The 19,139-nt window shown below is 44.0% G+C and overlaps 1 protein-coding gene across 3 annotated transcripts; it reads right to left on the bottom strand.

Moving 5' to 3' along the window:
• Positions 1–679: 679 nt before the first annotated feature.
• Positions 680–18,868, bottom strand: rusc1 (RUN and SH3 domain containing 1). 3 transcript variants are annotated; one of them, XM_024804117.2, is made up of 12 exons: positions 18,775–18,868; positions 13,006–16,323; positions 10,097–10,975; positions 8,880–9,002; positions 8,715–8,791; positions 8,084–8,258; positions 7,648–7,753; positions 6,302–6,348; positions 4,781–5,301; positions 4,444–4,688; positions 4,112–4,279; positions 680–3,101 (listed from the first exon to the last, which is right to left on the bottom strand). In XM_024804117.2, exons 2-12 carry the CDS (start codon positions 16,202–16,204, stop codon positions 2,936–2,938), a joined length of 5,706 nt encoding a protein of 1,901 aa, XP_024659885.2. In that variant the 5' UTR covers positions 16,205–16,323; positions 18,775–18,868; the 3' UTR covers positions 680–2,935. The 3 variants fall into 3 exon arrangements, with proteins under 3 accessions (XP_024659885.2, XP_076746128.1, XP_076746129.1); XM_076890013.1 differs by having other exon boundaries at positions 18,700–18,828; XM_076890014.1 differs by lacking the exon at positions 10,097–10,975.
• Between the last annotated feature and the right edge of the window lie 271 nt (positions 18,869–19,139).

The raw sequence follows: 19,139 nt of genomic DNA, 5'->3' as shown, positions 1-19,139 counted from the left end.
TCCATAATGACCCACAAAGGAGGACGCTACCACAGAAACGGTTACAAGATGGGGGAGGGCTGCAGCTCGCCCTGGAGACGTTTTCTCCTCTTTCTGCCCTTCAGAACGTCCAAAAGACACCCAGAGATCTTGATCTGAGTAAATAAAGTGGGAAGATTATGATTTCTCAGGAGCTTAAAAAAGTTTTTGTGTTTTTTTTATTATTGTTGTTGTTTTTACAGGATACTACATTATGAGCTTTCCTCATTTCCTCTGTAATCTTGCACATTTCAGACATCAACAAATAAATGAAATGCAATCGATATTAAGAAACATGCAAAGTCCATGGCTCAGAGTTCAAAATAATCCTTATTTATCTTACACTGGACCTTGTTTAGATGGACTGCTGTCCTCACAGTCAGAGCTGTGTCCCTGAGATGTCTTAATTAAGGGCATCCCCTCTCCATGACAACATGAAGATCCAAGAAAGATCCAGAAAAACCTGACTGAACTGAGATTATGGCTCATTCACTACCTCCACATAAAATAATCTCATTATTTTAAACTTTAGCATGCTTACTTTGAGCATCCACCATTGTAACACATAAACAGGTTCTCTTCAGTATAGAGCTGAGGTTCTGGCTTAATAGGGGATTTTACATCAACTATAGTGCAAAAAAAAATGACTCCCAACAGGTGATCATGTTTGGTTTATACATATTTTATTTGGTGTATTTACAAACAAGCACATGCAGGAGCTGAACAGTGACTGACACTAGAGGGGCACTCTATACGCAACAGTAGGACAACGGGATGTCTACGGGCTACATGACACCAGAGAGGAGAGGGAGGAACAGAACTAACTGTCACTCACACACACAAGTGAAAGTGCAGGATGCGCTGACAGAGAAGTGCTCGAACTCATCTCTGCTTTCACTTCACATACACGCACATACACACGGCCATGCGTGCATTTTCGCACACGAAAAACCCGGATAATTAGCGAGCTATTCCTTTCAGAAACCTCAAGATCAATAAATAATACATCCCATAAATAAATAGCTTTTAAACAAATGCATTTGTAATCTCACATCGGAAAGAAACAAACTAAATGTGTCTACTGATATTTTATCTGTATCTAGACTTTGTTTCTTTTATTTCTTTTAATCACTTGTGTTGGCATTTTTTTTTCCTGATAATGAGTTATGACACTGGTTTAAGTTAATGCTACTGGACTGTTGCCAGCAATCGCATGCTACACTGAAACTCTGCAGAACTGATCTTTTCCCTGATTGATCAATAGCAATGGAACTTTCCTGCTGATTGAATAGAGGTCCTTTAGCGTTAGCCTTTCCTGGCCGCTTAAAAATCGCCCTCCTTCTTTTTTTAATTTAAGCACTTATCGTTTTATGCTTCCGGTTTCCTCTTGCATGATAACATCAAATTAAAATAGACTTTATAACAAACTAAACACACTTCTAGTTGCGCATTTAAATATATGCATAGTCATAGATACAGATAACTAATAATTATGTGACACAAAACAACAGGTTTTTTTTTCTTTTCATTTAAGCAACAACAAAACAAACGAATCACTTCCACTGCTACCACTACCATTAATATCAATGATTATGATCGGCAAACATGGGGTTAAGATAAATACAAAAGCTGAGGTACGAGGTGAAGACCAGCCACCAAACCCACAGACTTGTAGCATTTATGAATCGACATCACATCTGGGGTTTTTCTCACTGCGTTCATTTGAAATTCAGACAGTGCCGAGAAAGCGGGGCAGACTTTTGTGAGGGTTTTTGCTAAAACCCACGGAGGCTCTGTGAGATTCTGGCTACAGGTCGCTGTCGTCTATAACTTTGTGGGATATCTAAGATGTTTTCATTCAGAGCATTCGTGGTACATTACAGTGCATACAGAGTTTAAAAGGTATGAGCTCAATTTAATCATGTTATGAATATGATGACAATGGCAATACATAAAGCGCACAATAGGGAAGATACTGGATTGCATACTTAAAATAAACACATATTCATTTGTTTTTGCATGTATGACATCCGCTTCATGTTGTTGCAAATGTAAAGATGAATAATCACTCCATCAATACGGCTGCAGCCTTAAGCTGCTACTTTCTCATATTTATCTACCTTTCTGTCTATCTTGGTAATATCAATCTCGTTTTATATAGCTATATATTTATATATATATATTTTTATATGTATATTTATACAGTCAAATACAGTAGCAGAAACATGTCAAACACACATAAACTAGGTGAGAAAGATGAGAGGTCAATAAGGGTAAAAGGTCAATAGAACGGGTCTACACAGCTACAGTTCACTACATTACTACGCAGTATGCAACAGGAGCTACGGCCCACTACTCCGACATGCTTTCCCCACTCGACGACCTGCAGCCAGGCTGTCGACCGCCGCCTCCTCGCGACAGATAGCCGCTGATTTGAACGCACTCGAGTGTGACAGACTGCAAAGAATTTTGGCGATCGCTTTCAGATCAGCGGCCGGCAAGCAAGGCGGAAATGGAGAAAAAAGGCATTTGAAGGGATAATTCACTCGAGGATCAAAGGTCTTCTGGTTTGAAATGATCCAAGTTTGAGTCGAGTCATTATTTCGCACCATCTGCTCAATTCCTGCTGCTAAAATCTATTAGTTGAACGCTACCAAACTGAAATGATTGTGATGGGAAAAGCTCCAATATGTTCATAACGGGGGGGGGGGGCTGCAGATTGCCTCTGATGCACATAAAGCACAACAGATGGTGTTATGCCCTTAACTCAAACTGTAACCGAGCCTGTGTGAAATATCCCTTTCAGAGTAGTGCAGCCTTACCATAACCTCTCAATACTCACCTAAAATATATATATATATATATTTTATAATTATTTATTGATTTTTTTAGTGTTGATTAAGTGCAGCAGTTATGGTCACATGATGAGAGAGGTGTAGCCAATAGGTACCAGCCCCTCTTTGTCTCCCTGACGACAGCGAATCCAGTCTTGATCGACGCCTCCTAACACCACGAGCTCCTCCCCTTTGCGGAAGCTGAGCTCGGAACCGGATCCAGCGTGGTCACACAGCGTTCGCACCGACCTGGGACAGAAGACACTGTCTCAGCCGCAGTGATCGACGTTTACACCAGCCACAAAGAGTAACGTCAGCGTATAATGTCAGACGGGATGAGTCACCGTTTACAAGACTTCAGACTGATAACAGCAGCTATTCTGGTGTCTCTGGTATAACCCCTGCCGCCCTTATCAGTGGGGAAAAATATTGATTTGCAAAAGAAAAGACATAAAAATAACTGTGTCACCCACTGTGACCATATTAGTCTTTTGAAACCAGATCTGGGTGAAAAATAGAGGACACTGCACACTCACAAGGCAGACAAACCCTATCATCTAATTTACTCTGGATGGAAATGTAAAATTTGACTTGAAACCAGCGATTGAGACCATAAAATCATTGGGACAACTTACTGACATCACGGGTCAATTTTTTTTGTCACAGGCGTGTAAACAATGGGGCTTCTCAGATGAGAAGAGAGCATGCAGATTTGAGGCACTAGCTTGGTATCACTACTCATACCTTGAAGTTGGATCCATCTTTCATATGCAGACTAGGATCCCACTTGTGTAAAGGTCTGACCCAAAATTACACTGCTGTCATCTGATTTTTGCCAGTTTTGGGCTTTGAGATGTTACCATTCACTTAACAAAGACAGTCTACATCAGGGGTGTCCAACTCCAGTCCTCGACAGCTACTGTCCTGCAGCTTTTAGACGCATCCTTGCTCCGACACACCTCAATCAAATGGATGGCTTGTTATCACCTTTGCCAAACTTGATGGCGTGCTGAAGAGGTAATCCAACCATTTGATTCAGCTGTGTTGGAGTAGGGACGCATCTAAAAGCTGCAGGACAGTAGCTCTCGAGGACTGGAGTTGGAGACCCCTGGTCTACATTATAAAGGCCAATATAGGTCATATAAATGTATTTAAAACTTGGAAACAGAATCAGCGCTTGCAACAGTAACAGTGAGAAAACAGCAATGCTGTGTCATTGCTCCTTATCCATCATTGCCATCACTTTATGTCTGCTGTACCTGAGTGGTCTGGGTTTGTCCTTCATCTCCAGTGTGTCGACATCTTTCTCGGACTCTGATCCGGTCTCTCCCAGAGTCTCGGGGATCTTTCTCAGCATTGGTGTGGAGCTGCTGCTCACCATTCGGGTCAGCGCAGTGACACCGGGTGCAAACCACTGAGAGGGACGTCTGAGGAAAATTACAGAAACTTGGAAAATTACAAACAGTCATGAGTCACAGACAATTGTCTTCAGAAGCTGATTTAATTTAATTTATTCAATTGATTGATTATCAGTAAAACCAATTTCTGTAGTCTAGACTACATAATAACTATTACATATTTAATGACTGACCTGGTTGGTTGTGTGTGACCTGTCGGGCTGGTGGGAGTTTTGGAGGCTCCAAAGAGCCGGCCCAGACCCCAGGGAACCTGAGTACTACCGCTGACTGGAGTGTAGTCGCTTCCTGCCTGAGCCTGGAGATCTGGCAGATCTGTGTTCATCTCATCCTTCTTCACTGCAGAGAGGCTCAACTCAGCCAGATTCTGACTCAGTCGGCCTCCCCAGCGCACCACAGCACCCCATCCTTGTTGAATTACCTGTAAATAAAAAAAACTGATAAATTAATTTCTGCATAATCACACAATCATCATTGAATAGAAAGGCAGAGGAGTTGAACAGTTGTGGCTACCTGTCCTGCCTGCTGAGCGAGGCTGTCTTCCTCAACGTTAGGAGGAGGCAAATCTTCAATTTCTTTTTCCTGGACCCACAACAGTTGAGGACTCGTCTCCTCCTGAGTGACTGAAGCCTTTGTGGGTCCAAAACTGGTATCTGTTGACGCTGCCGATCCTCCATTATCTGAATTAGTCACAGGTGATGATTTAGCATCTTTAGCTGCCTGATGATCTGGGCTTCCAAAGTCTACTTCTGAGAGGCTTTCACTGTATCTGCTGTCTGGAGTTTTGGATTGAGACCCATTTATTGCTGTCTCATTTGTTGAAAGCTGGGATCCAGGATCCGGAAAGGGAGGGCTGGGGATCTCTGGCCTGTGACTCTCTGGCTCTAAATGGTGGTGCTGGAAGAGCAGGTCGAGGTTGAAGGTGAGCAGGCTCAGAGGCTGCAACACAAGGAGCAGCTCCTCAAACAGAGGCTGGCAGGCGGTCTGCGACAGACGCATAAAAGAGGTGGGGTGGTAATAGGTCTCCAGCACATCTGAGAAAAGAGAGCGCGCGCGCGAGAGAGAGGTCAGTTTCAGTATTTACATTTATGCTTGTAACCAGATTTGCACCACGACATGAAAATAATGGCATTTATCGCTGCTGTCAATGTATCGTTTAGAGAATCCAACTAAACAAATTCAGGACGTAAACACATGTCCACAGCTTTTACAAGAATATTCTCATGAATTCTTTTCAATGAAATTAATATGAGGAATATTAACAGCCTCTAGAGAAATATTAATGTTTACGTCTCGATCAAATGCAGCCGTATAAAAGGTTTGACATGCAAGAATAAGGTCCCAAATCCAATTAATAGTATTTTGCCATTAAGCTTCAATATTTGAAAAGAAATACGTACAAATTTCAACAGAACAAAATGCTGCATTTAAAAAATATTAATTAGTCCTGTATAGCATATACCTACATCAAGAAAACAGCCTGCTTTGATGAAAGAGTTTTTCTGCTTTCCCGCGTCATCTGAAGTGCTTCGCTTTCCTTCTCTCTGGATGATTCATTTACTGAATCAATTGGAGATCTTCGAGTTTGAGAGTTAAAAAATGTGTAAAAATGAGTCTGGTTGCTCAGCAGGTGACCACGTACCCTATGGTCAGTGTTCGGTGGCACAGGTTGAGTCTGACCCACAGCCCTTTGCTGAGTGTCTTCCCCCTTTCTCTCTCAACACTTACCTGTTTTCTTCTGTAACCTCGTCTTACAGTGTCGCAAATCACCTGCTCTAACTTTGAACTGTGGACAGGTTCTTTTTACATGAACGCGTGACTGCTCTTCTCAATCAGCCCGTCACAGCAGCTGCTGTGGAGCTCACCTTTGCAGGAAATTCTGAAGTCACTGATCAGGCAAGCGGTCTCCTGATACTCTGAGTTCATTTCATTTATTCATCAAACAGGGGAAAATCCCCTGCATTTGCATCCCCACCCTGGCAAACTGCACCCTGCTCATAACTGCAACAACTGCTAGAAGAGAGGAAAACTTACCACTGCAAGACTGAAGGTAAGACAGCCAGAAGTCAAGAAGCTTGGTACTACGAGACAAAAACAGAAAGAAGATGAGTAACGAGGATACAAAGAAGATACGTGCACAGAAATTATTATGCAGTTTAGGCCGGATTTACTAAGTGGAGCAAATTACCAAATGCAGAAATGCGCCCATGGGAGTGGAAAGTTATGTGGGTGATCTACTAACAATGTGCTAATTTATAAACAAGAATGCAGGCAGTTGATTTCAGCATTCTGCAAGAGCAGCACAAATTAGCAGGTTAAAAACAAGCAGCCTCGATGAGGGTGTAGTAAAACAGTGCAAGTACAGGTTTTACTCAAGTGTTTCTCTCTGAAAACAGTGAGAGAATTCAGGAAAATGACAAGCAGTTGGAGGAGAGACAATATCTTTAATATAAGGTTGAACTCCACTGTTAGAAATGACTGAAGACTGAGTGTGAACCTGAGGACTGAGACTCCGGTGGAGCGCAGACGAGAGCTGCGTTACTACACACTATGTGTAACAGCTGACCTGCACCATGTGTAGGAGAACACAAATCACTATTTATTGTTGGTGTCTTACTGAAGATACTGTTACTGTGCCGCTATGCAAGTGCATGATCTGCTTTTTTGTTTCCTGCAGGCTGTATGAAGCGCTAAATACCTATTTCAGTCAATATTACATATTGTAAGATGAAGACATTTTTCTAACACATTAACAAAGATCCCGTTTTCATTTCAGCTCCACATTCCAATATGGTATGTAACAGCTCTGATAGAGAGGAGCAAAAATAAATAAATAAACTGAAATGAGACTAAATGCCTGAAACACTGAAAACCATCAGCTCACTCTAAAATATAACCCTGTTGCCTATTTAACATCAGGACTCTTCAGTTCACTTCAGTTTGGTTAAGTTAGGCTCCACTTCATCAAAATACCAGTATTACTACGGACCACAAATATGTGGAGCTCAGATCTAAGCGTGCAGAGTTAAGACCGAGCGAAGAGTTACAGGATGTAGTCGAACCTTTTACACACACTCACAACTTTGACCCATCCACCCATGTCGTTACGTACTCACACTGGTATCCTGTCATTCCAAATAAATGAACACTGCTAATGCAACTATCACAACAACACCAGGCACAAAATGTAACAAGTCTTTTTTCTATGTTCAATTTACTGCAATTTGAGGTATATGAGGTAAATGAATGCCACAAAATGGTTTTGTGGTTGCGCAGAACCATTAGTAAATCTGGCCTTGTGAGTGCAATAATAAAATGAATAGCATGCTCTTAAACGAGTCGTCAGTGGAGATCAAGGATTGTTAATAGCCACTGCTTACTTCAGTAGGCCGAGGAGGAATGCGTTGAACCTGTGTTTGCTCTGTCTGAGCTGGGGTAGCTCTCCAACTCGAACTTGCAGACTGAACAAGGCATGAGTTTTAGGACCTTGGAAGATCGGTTGGGAGGAAGAGGATAAAATGCACAGAGAGAGAGAGAGAGAGAGAGAGAGAGAGATCAATGAAGGACCTTACAGAAGTGAGTGAAAAATTGCTGTGAAGCTTGGCACTCGTAGGCCAATCAATATCTGTGTCCTGGTGTTCACTTTATTCAGCATTTTAGACGATAAAATCAACAAGTATTGACTGATGTGGGAGAAAAGTGGAGACAGACGAATTGCAGAGTTTATCACTATCAACCAGGAAACCAAACCTCAAGAGGAACAACAGGATAATATCTGATTTTTAATATCCACGGCTATGATGCATGATATGCTACCTGCCCTGGTTGAAGCCTGGACCAGACTCCAAGCAGAGTTTGGCCTTCTGCCTGCAATCAGGTCACTCTGGTAGGGTTTCAAGCCATCAGTCAGCAAGCTGTGGAGGGCGGGGCAGAGGCACTGCAGCACCAGACGGCCCAGTGATGGATTTATAGCGCTGTCTCCTGATAAGGCCTGAGGAGAGGAGAAGAAAGGAAGGGAGCACGGTTTGGGGGGGAAAAAAATGGGTGTTTGGTGAGAAGGAAGATGTGCAGCGATTGGACAAGAAGATGAAAAGGATGACTCAAAGAGAGAGGGAGGGGTGGAAAAGGGGGATTGTGTGATGATGATCAACATGATGTAATGAGGGATGATTTGGGTGGTGAGTGAGCAGCAAGTTGACAAAGAAATTCTTGTGACTAAGAAACTGGGTTATCTTAAGATACTCTAGTACCCTGTTAACTGAGGAAGACTGGAGGAAGGCACACAATAGTCAAAACAAGAAGGAAGAGGGGAAATATTTTCAAAGGTACATAATGAATTTAATACACCATGAAGTTTAGCCAAAAAAACATAGATTATAAAGGGTGACTAAAAATGAAAAAGCACACAGTCCTTCTAGCTACTGTCATCAAACCAGCAGGTACTGACCTTCTGAACCACAGTCCTTGAAGAACTGAACTGGGCCAATATGGCTTCCACTGCCACACTAACTGCGCCTACCAGGGCTAGAGAGGAGAACCGGGTGTAAAGCTGGTTAGAAGAGCGTGCACAGACAAACAAACGCACATCCTGCACATGTACATCCAACCCCACCTTTCTTTTCCTGTAGGCACAGAGAGGATAGGCCAAGACCTCTCATTGGATGCTTCACATCCTCGCCCATCCAGGGTGTGTCTGTCTTCAGCACAGAGCCAGCGAATGAGACACTGCGAACAGCTGACAGCGATGGTAAACAAAACCCCAAATAAATATATATCGCAATTACTTTGTATGCAAGTGATAAAAAAAATACAAATTAACAAACTTAAAAAAAAATGAATCGCCACCAAAAGAAACAAAACAACTAAAATATTAGCATTATTAGCAGGAGCAGTTAAGCAATGAAGAAGCCAGATAGAAGCAGATGGAAGCAGTCGTTACTGCTGACGACAAACAGTGAGCGAGCACATCCTGTAGGATTACTGTGATGAGGTTTTCACAACTGGATCTGTGAACACAACTTTTTGTCTGCTTCAGGGCTAAACAGGATCCCATGCAATTAACCTCAACTCACACAAACACAGTTATACAAATACTCACATACTTAATATAGGCATACACGGAGGAACTGCAGAGCTAGGAACAAACAAGTGTAGGAACTACCACAAGAACCAGGTCAGAAGAAAGTACATCCATGTGCAAAGGGTAGGTGTAAAGTACATTTTGCTGTTTATATAAATGTATTTATATAAACTAGATCGATAAATGCAAATGTGTACAATGGACAGGATGCCGTGGATCTTAACCGAACACAGAACAAATAAAAATGAAAACTTTATTTATTTATTAGCATCACATCATCATCAAGCAGCTACTTAAGGTTCGCTTTGCATGAAATGCACGTGTCTGTGTGGGTACACCATGCAAAAACAAAAAGACGACAAGAACAATATCGGGACAAAGAGACAGACAGGTGAGGAAAGACAGACAGAGAGAGAGAGAGACAGTGATGAGAGTGACTCTAGACACCTTGTGACAGAAACAGCTGTTACCCTTCTGAAGGCCCTTTGCGGATTTGAAAGGACAGAGCAGATAAGACGTATCAGATGGCCTGCAGGGACGCACCTTCTGATATATAAAACAGCTACAGTTACCTAGTTCTTTCAAATCTGCAAACCCCCGGGGCCATAGGTGACACAAGCGTGTAGGCCACCACATCCAGACGAGAGAAGAGAGACAGAAATAGAGACAGACAGAGAGATAGACAGACATGCGAGATGTCAGACAAGGAGAAAAAGTGTAAGATGTATGGAGAGAGAGAGAGATCTTACTCGCCACGCGTGACTGCAGAGGAGCCTGGTGGAGTTTTGGGGGTAGGGGGGGCGCCCTGGGCGGTATAGGAGGGTAGAGGTTAGGATAGTAGAGGGGAGCAGCGAGGGCAGGCAAGGTGTGCGAGCGGGGGAAAAGCGGGGAGCTGAGGGAGGAGCTTGCTGCACCGGGAGGGGGTGCTCCGGAGCGATGGGGAGGGGAGAGGGCTCCAATAGGAGAGAGGCGGGGGGGAGCCCCCCTGTGAAGAGGGCAGTTCTTAGGGTGGTACAGGTAATAGGTGGGGAGGGGAGGGAGATCTTTGGATGTCCTAGCCTTGATGCTGACCTGGTCTGTGTGTGAGAGTGAGCGCTTCTCTGAATACATCGAATCCCTAGCACCAATGCTGTTTGAATACATCATCATAACATCGATATTCTTATACGGTGTGGTGCAACCTGGAGCTTCAGCGGTGCTGCTAACAGACACGGCGTTGGCATCATTCTGCTTCTCTGAATCACTTTGGTAAAGAGAGTCAAGATTGCAGATTGACTCAGTTGCAAAGTCCCTTTCATTGGTTTTGGGATCGCTGTTATATTGGTAAGCTGAATGTGTGTTTTGCTTAAACTTATCCCCACAGTCACGTGGAGACTCTACACCAAAAGCAGCCGGGGATTCATCTTTAAACCCAGAGCTCGATTCATCTCTGTGGATACAAGCTGAGTGGACAGCAGGAGTCCACCGTGTGTTTCTGTGTGTGTCTGTGGGCCCTTGGCCTACATGACTGCGGGGCCTGGGATCTGCAAGGGGGTGGGAGTAACAGTAGCCTGGGCGAAAGGAAGGGATAGCGGTGTGGAGGAAGTAGGGTTGGGAGGACTGGGCGAGGGAGAGCGGGGGTGAGGAAACTGCTCGGTTCAAAGGGAGAGCAAGGCCAAAAAGCGCAGGAGTTCGGGTGGAGAGGGCAGACGCACAAGCATAAATGGTAATGAGGGAGCGATGATGCCAAAATGGAGACAACCGAATGGAAACAAACCAAACAGGATGGATAAGTGAGAAAAACAAGGAAGATAAAAGTAAGAAAGAGGCGGCAAAGAAATGGGAAGGAGAGAGAGATGCAGAACATGTTAGTGTCTGTTGAGAGAAAAAATGCACATGTGTATTCTAGCAGTCATCTTCAAAACACCATGCAGTATTTATTCCAGTCAAACGTCTGATTGACAGTTACACACCAACGGTGCATGGAAGTCAATGAAGAGCAATAAACACAGTCTTTCGCTTAGGAGGGGTCTGACATGACAGGAAATGACACGGAGGCTGTAAAAGAATAATTACGGAGCAGTCTCACAGCTGCACGGTAGAAGGACTCGGTCTGTCATTCACTCGCTTAATTCATCATAATTAAAATGCCATTCCTGAAGAGTCATCCTACTACAACACGTGTTAAGAATCCACGTTTTCTTTGTGACATCAGATTTCTGTTTGACACCTGAGAGTTATGAGTGATAACCACAGTCAGTGACTGGTGTTGCTAAACGTTTTGTACTTTACTGCAGTGCGTGCTGTCATCACCTCCGGATCACCTTCTCTCTCACTCTCTGCTTTTAGTTTCTATCTCTCTCTACCTTCTTCCCCACCACCCCTCCCTTCTCCACCAGTACAGCAAAAACTGTACTGCTGAGTCAGTCAACAGATAACAGATTTCTGTTCCTTTCTGCTCAATCATCAGGCCCGCCTTTGTGGAAATTCAGAGTGGCACCCCGACTCTCGTTACACTGTATTTACCTTAAACTAAAAAAGGAGCTAGAAAGCAACCATACCTTGGTTAGACTTGAGCTGTGTCTGAACTGCAACAAATACATGATACTTCCTAGTTTTCTGACCCTGGCTGGCAGTAATTGGTCCATGTACTAAGATCCACCCCTTCAGCTCTTAAAGGTGTATACACCTATCCCCCAAACCTACCTCACTGCAGTGGTTTTGAGAAAAGATCTGAAACTTTTAACCTATAAATTTTTAACCTATAAATCATTTAGAAAAAATTATCCAGTCTTGGTTTTAAACACCCTGCTGTACATGAACAACTTAGTTTTAATGTAGCCTAATGTAGGACCATATGAGCTACGTAACCTGATCTGAGCTATCTGTGCTGCAGGGAGCAAAGGGTGGGGTGTTGGGGTGGAGACAGCATAAGTAAAAACACATAAATGTCCCAAAACTGGGATTCAAAACTATTAAAGAAGCAGAGAGAGAGGGGAGAAGGAAAATATTTCAGGATGCCAACAAAGAAAGAAAAAAACAAAAACAGGAAACAGGAAAAAGTCCGATTTAAAGTGAGTGAGCTCCATTATTCCTCTCCCCCTCAATCTGAAGAGTGGATGAATAATTGAATAAGTCTGTGATGACATCACACACTGATAACCCGTACAGGAAATACTGGCTGGAAAGTTTCCAACCTCCCCTTTCTCCTCATATTACCTTCACTAGCCTCACTATATTCTTCCATCTCTCACTGTTGTGTTCACATTTCTTACTCCCCTATCTAAAATCACCCTGTTTATCCCCTGCCATCGCATCATTGCATCATCCTTTTCAGTGACTCATGTTCCCGCTCCATCTCTCTTCCGTGGCTCCATTTATCATTTCCACAAATGAGTGTACTTTTTTTTTCATTTCCCTTGGCTTTCTGTTTCTTTTCATTGTAATGTCAAAGGATATTATTTGTGCATCACTGAAGAACTGAGCAAGACGACTGTGAGCGTGCCTTTTCCCCATCTGTTCCTCTCCATCATCTGCCCGTCCCAGATCTGTTCTGTCATCCAATTTGCTCTGACTTATTTTTGTGTGTTTACTTTCTTCTATGCACATGCACAGGCAGGACTGTACTTTGTGTTATTGAATATAACTTCCAATTTACTACCATTAAAATCACACTCACCTGAAGTTCTTGATTCAAAAGTCCGTCCTCCATCAGCTTGTCCTCTCACCTCCACCTCCTCCTTTAGTTTGTCCTTCCCTTCTTTTTCTTCCTTCTTAATTTCTTCCCCCTCCCACTCTCTGCCCAAGGTCCACAGGCTGCTGTCACTGACTGAGCAGCCAATCTTCTGTGATGGGCACAACTCTAGTTGCCCCCCCTCCTTATCAGCTCTCTGGAGCATTTCCTGCAGAGCAGCCATTGAGGTGAGGGCTGGCGGCGGCTGCATGAAGAGGGCCTGAGCCTGAGAGGTGTACTCCCACTGGCTGCCATCACTTCCCTCCTTATGTTTCCTCCACTTTAAGTTGTAGAGTATATCTGGATCTGGAGTGATTATTGTGGGGTCAGGATCGGGCTCAATGATCACCTTAGTCGGAGGAGAGGAGCTCTTGTTGCGGAAACGCAACTCTTTAAAGGTTGTGACCTTTGGAGCTGACCCTGGAGAGGTACCTGACGAATTGGGCTTCTTTTGGGTTTCCACATATGCCTTTCTCTTTTCTAGGGGTGGCAGCTGTGGTGGGGCTTCACACTCAGGTGTGAATGCTATCAGCCAATCAAAACGCTCAGGTTGTTCAGAGTTGGCGGGCAGAGTGCTGACTTTGAGGGATGGCAAACATGGAGGAATGGGTGGCAGAGGGCGAGGGGGAGGAGGAGGCGGCGGTGACTCTGGTGGCTCAGCAGAATAACGGGAAGCCCCAAAGCTCACATTCTTTGCTTTATCTTCATGTGTATTGCTTAAACTGTAGTACTGGTCGAATGCCAAGCCAGTGTTTTTCTTCCTTCTCCTTGCCATCTCAGTAAATGACGTTGTTCTCTGTGTGTCTCTGCCCTCCTCTTTCTTTTTGCCTTCTTCAGCTATATCTGCTTTTTGATCTCCCTCCAACTTTTCAGTGCCAACCCATTGATCTCTGGCCACCAGCTGTGTGTCAGGCTCACTTTCCTCTTCTCTGTACCGCAGACTGAACTCTTGCGACTCCAGAGATTTCGGTTTCATGAAATTATCTCCATCTCCCTCGTCTTCTAACCCCCCGACACAGACACCAAGCTCAGGGCTGAGTTTGAGGAGCTCAGCTTGGGTAAGTCCAGCAAGCATGAGCAGTTTCCGAATCTCTACATCCAATGCGTGGAAGGATGGTGGAGGAGGCAGCGCAGGTGGAGGTGGTATGGCAGGAGGAGAGGAAGAGGAGACTGAGATAACAGGTGGAGGAGGGAGTGGTGGGGGGCGGGTGGTAGGTGGGGGGAGGGACATGGGGGTCTTTTCCTGTTCGGCTTGAAGAGCCGCGAGGCGCTGCGCTTCCTTCCGTGCGAGGTGTCGCTTTCGAGGTGGAGGGATAGGAGGTGTTGGGGTGGGGATAGAGGGAGGTGGAGAAGGGGTGGTATACAGAGTGAGGTAAGGAACTGGCTTAGAAGCAGGGAGAGGAGGAATGGATGGTGGAGATGAAGGTAGGGATTTCTCACACCTAAAAGTGGTGAATGTGGGGGATGAGGAGTTAGGTGAGAAGGTAGACAATGTAGGAGAGGTGGAAACAGCAATGGAGGTGGTCTCTCTGCTGATATTTATGTAGGTGTGGAGGTCCGAGCTCACGCTGGCATGTCGCGCTGGAGGTTTTGGGGGTCTAGGTGGCGGTTCAACAGGGGAAGGTGTGAGGGAATCTGGAACGAGGGGATCTTCACAGTCTGACGGAGCGGTTAAGTCGACCCCGGCATCGGAAAACTCCTGAGATTCTCCCATCGTTCCATCATGTGTTTTATACAGCTTCCAGGGAATGTCAATGTTGCCCATTTCATCCATGACATCTGAAAGGTCCTGCTCATCCAGATCTCCAAGATCAAGTCCCTTCTCGTGGAGTCTGGCAATGTAGGTCAGTTTTACTTCCCTGTTCACCTTTTCCAAACGATCCAGGTGATCTAAGCGATCCCGCAGAACATCCCAGTGCTGTTCCCCGTCCAGATCCCAGCGAGCCACTTGGATCACCTGGCTGAACCGCTCCATTTTCCCAAATTCTCCGACCGATTCTAGAAAGTCAAGCAAGCCTAATTTGGTGACCTCAGAATCATCTTTGACTCCTAAGTAGTCAGGGGAAGGTGAGTCAAGCGCAGAAGGGTAACCCTCATCTGGGGAGCAAGGTGGACTCGGGGAATGAGATGTTAAACAGAAGGGATTTCGGTTCAGAAGGAGGGATGGAGGTGAGCGAGCAGGAGGCTTGCTATCAGGGCCTTGTAGGAGAGAGTGGTCTTTGGAGGAAAGAGAGACGGACAGATTGTCTTGATCTTGGGAAGAGCAGATGGAGGCAGATTGATCGGCACAGTCAGACTCCAGATCAGAACAGGAGCTGATGGAAGTGGAGGAAGAGGAGGTAGAAGAGGAGAGCGAGAACTCCAGGAGGGAGGGGGGACAGTCGCAGCACGAGGGGACCAGGGTGTCATCATCTTCATCGTCATCGTTATCGTCCTCTTCATCATCAATCTCAATATCCCCGCTGCTCTCTTCCTCATCATCTTCCTCCACCTTTGCATTTTTCTTATTGTCTACTTCAGTGTTTTCATCTGAAATCTTCTCTTCATTTTCCAGACTGGCAGCAGGGCAGGCAGAAATTTCCATCTGGGCCTTTGCCTGTGCCTGCTCCTTGGCCCCGGTCCCATCCTGCCTCAGGGGCATCGGGGCCGGTGGAGGCGGTAGCTGCAGTTGATGTCTGAGGGAGATGGTGTTGTTGTTGTTGTGGTTGTGGTTGAACATGCTGTTGTTGTCCTGCGGGGATCGGCCATCACAGCATAGACACGGGAGGCTCGGCTCGTTGCAGTTCGGGTCAACAGGAAGAACCGAGGGAAGCGGAGGAGGCGGATCCGCTGCGGGTACAATTTGAGTTGCTGCAGATGCACGGGCATTCTTGGGTTTGGGTTTAGCTAGTTTAGAGACAGTAGAACCCTGTTTCTGTGAGCTTAACCTGGACTGGCTTACTGGAGCTCGAGGCTGTACGCCCACTCTGGTCCTGGAGGGAGCAGTGGGACCCTTGGTGGCCCGGCGTGGGGACGGCGTGGTGATTGTGTTCATGTTTTTATCCTCCCTCTGAAACCCAGGGCCGTGAGACTTTGGTGCAGCTAAGTTATTGGTCCGTCTGCTGACGTCAAAGCGCCGCGGTTTCGGCGGCTGAGAGGACTGCATTGTGGGAATGGGACTTTTTTGGATATTCTGATATTTCTGTTGCTATGGAAACAAGTATTGTAGAGCCTCCAAACTATGACGCGCCGTGACAGTCACATCTTGGCGTGACTCCCAAGATCCTGTAACATCAAAGAAGACACACAGTGAATAACAAATACGAGCAGCTTCTGCTCATCGCAGAGCGATTTCTTACTCTACACATGTTTGCATATTAGGTTTAAGCTTTGAAGCGAACCCATCATCGAGACTATTCATTAAAAGGCAACTGCTTTTGAGGGTTTTCTGTTCTGTAATTATCACAGCCCGGGAAGTCACACACTGTGACTCACAGTTAGAGTAGCACATTGTCAAGCATTGCCCCTTAAAATAAATACGGTGAGAACTCTTAGTAGTTAATTTTAATTCCTCTGTGTGTGTGTGTGTGTTGAGGTGGGATTTTTTCTTTTAGTATTAAAGGTGAGCATACCAATCCAAACAATAAATGCAAAACCAACCAAAAGTAAAAAACAAACAAACAAATAAAATATTTAAAACCAAGTGCAGCAGATTACACTGCTGTGTAACACGGTGTTAAATTATAACTGTACACTTTCACACAAAGTCTGGTTTACATTGTTTGAATTTTTATTATTATTTACTACATCCTTTCAAGCATTTATCAAATATAAACAGGTCAAATAAAGGTTAGTTTTTCCTGCAGGAAGTCAAACAAATCTGCTAACACATGCAGAGCAACCAGGATCATTACAGGTTTGATAGAAATATATAAGCCGGTGTGATGGTACTTAAATATAAGATTTGAAAACTAGATATCCAAATGCCATTCTGTCCTATCGTCAAAAAAATATATGGAAAAGATTTGCTCTTTCCATCCCACAGCCTCTCCAGCAGTCAGTTTCACTGAAAGTGAATCAGCAAGAGTCATAATCAAATAATCATTTAACCCTGTGAGGTCTTAGTCATCATTGATAAGCCCTGACCATATGCTGTGGATACAAATCAAAGGGACTTTTTCTTGAGAAAAAATGCAAATAATTTTTTAGACTTTTTTTATACTGGCAAACTGGCTCTCTAATGTGGCAGTGGTTTACATCTTTGCCTAAAAAAAAATGAAAGATTTCCGGTTTGATCCTGGAAGGAAATCTGCCAAATTAAACATGAAGAGCTACTCACTGTGTCGGCCCCTTGTGAATGAGAGAGCAGCTAAAAGTAGCTCTATTATTTAGACTAGCAGAATTATTCTTAAAGCCAAAAATTAAATATTCTGACAGCTTTAGATATTAAATATTATATAAATATATTTAGATATTAAAATATTAAATATTCTGACACCTTAGGAATAAGATTTAGAGGTACTATGGTAGGTACTGAGACATCTAAAGACCACAGCTGGGACTCATCTGTTTGGAAAAATGTAGCCCTAACATATAAAATGTATGTTAGGGCTTAAAATGACTATTAATATGATCAAAAATATTATTCAGATCTGGGCACCTGTCCAGAGTGAACCCTACAATATCTGGGATAAGCTCCAGCGTCCCTGGGAATAATAATATCCACATAAACAAAAAATTACATTGTCATAATGGTGAGATGATGCAAACGGTGATAATAGTGTAATACAGAAGGTGGTGTCTTCCATACAAAATTTCGAATACTTAATTCCTGCAATCTTGCAGCTAAATAGATACTTTTAGAGCTTCTCTATTTGTATGCAGTGCTTCTGCAAGATACCTTCACGGCTCCTTTCATCTGCTGGTGTCACACAACACCCAACTATTCAAACACCCACCCACACACATGAAATGATTCTCCTTGTAATAATAATTGTCAGCTAATTTATAGTCTGATAACTGTCATCAGTTATGCTCGTCTTCACTGGGCTATGATATTCATGGAAATCTGGATCAAAAGAAACAAATCGTAAATAACAAAGAAAACACACATACATTTAAGTGGAGCATGAAATAATCACTCAGCGGTAGAGAACAACACCCAGTCTGCTTTTTAAAAGCCCATCTACTGAAGGCTATTGCTCATATATTCCTCCACAGTGCCCTTCACATCACTGAAGAATATAAATCACTGGAGTGCCTGTTTACACTGCTGGGCCTCCGTCGGGATGGCCCTTAGCAAACTAAGCCTTGAAATAAAATATAAAACACAGCATACCGTCATATGTAATGCAATCCGTCCTGTGCTCAGAGTTTAACCCTGTATCTATTGATCCCACAGAGCTGATGGAGACAGGGGTGGATGGGTGGAGGAGGGAGGAGGGGAGTACCTCCAACCCGCATCGCTCTGATAAACGGGCCCATACGCCCCTATTACAACTCAGACAAAAACCATCATTTTCACACTACAATTAGAACAGACAAAACAGTTATTTGCGTATTTACGCAAAGCTATCTAATCCGACAAATGCCACCGCGAACAGAGGAATTTATTGTCTTATCCTACGCAGTCTCGGGGGGGTAAGAGGAGGATTTTCTTACCCGATCGTCTCATGCAGGTTCGCTTGAAAGACATCTACATGCACGATAAAGCTGATAAAAATGCACTTGACTCACATTCAGATAAAGATGGATGAAGGTCTCCATCTCGTCGGGCTCTCTCACATCCCCAGTCCGTGAGAATGTGAATCTCGAATAGCCTCAGCATCTGTCTTCTCGCGAGCATCCAGAAATCCCCCCACCTCCCCCGATCAAACCACACCCCTTACCCCTCGCCTTATCATCACATTCAGTTAATCTATAGTCCTTTTTAGCTTTGCCTCCTTAAAATAATGAGTCTCAAGTGTTCACCGCCCAATTATCATGATTTATGCATTTGGTGATTTCTTTAACAGAAAATTAACTCATATAAAAAAGTCATATTTAATTGCGTTTAACTGCAATTTAAATACATATAGAAAAGGACAAAATTATTATCCTCT

This window comes from Maylandia zebra, linkage group LG11 (genome assembly GCF_041146795.1).
Source record: "Maylandia zebra isolate NMK-2024a linkage group LG11, Mzebra_GT3a, whole genome shotgun sequence".
Classification (NCBI taxonomy): domain Eukaryota; kingdom Metazoa; phylum Chordata; class Actinopteri; order Cichliformes; family Cichlidae; genus Maylandia; species Maylandia zebra.
Note: the sequence above shows the minus strand (reverse complement) of the source record. Positions and strands in the feature narration are given on the sequence as shown.

Excerpts from the sequence above, each read along its gene's own strand:
- rusc1 (XM_024804117.2), bottom strand. The coding sequence starts at position 16,204 with ATGCAGTCCTCTCAGCCGCCGAAACCGCGGCGCTTTGACGTCAGCAGA. Across the intron at positions 9,003-10,096 it reads TCTGCAGTCACGCGTGGCGA|CTGTTCGCAGTGTCTCATTC; the intron begins GTAAGATCTCTC and ends CATCGCTGTCAG. Across the intron at positions 4,689-4,780 it reads TCGCTCAGCAGGCAGGACAG|GTAATTCAACAAGGATGGGG; the intron begins GTAGCCACAACT and ends TTTTATTTACAG.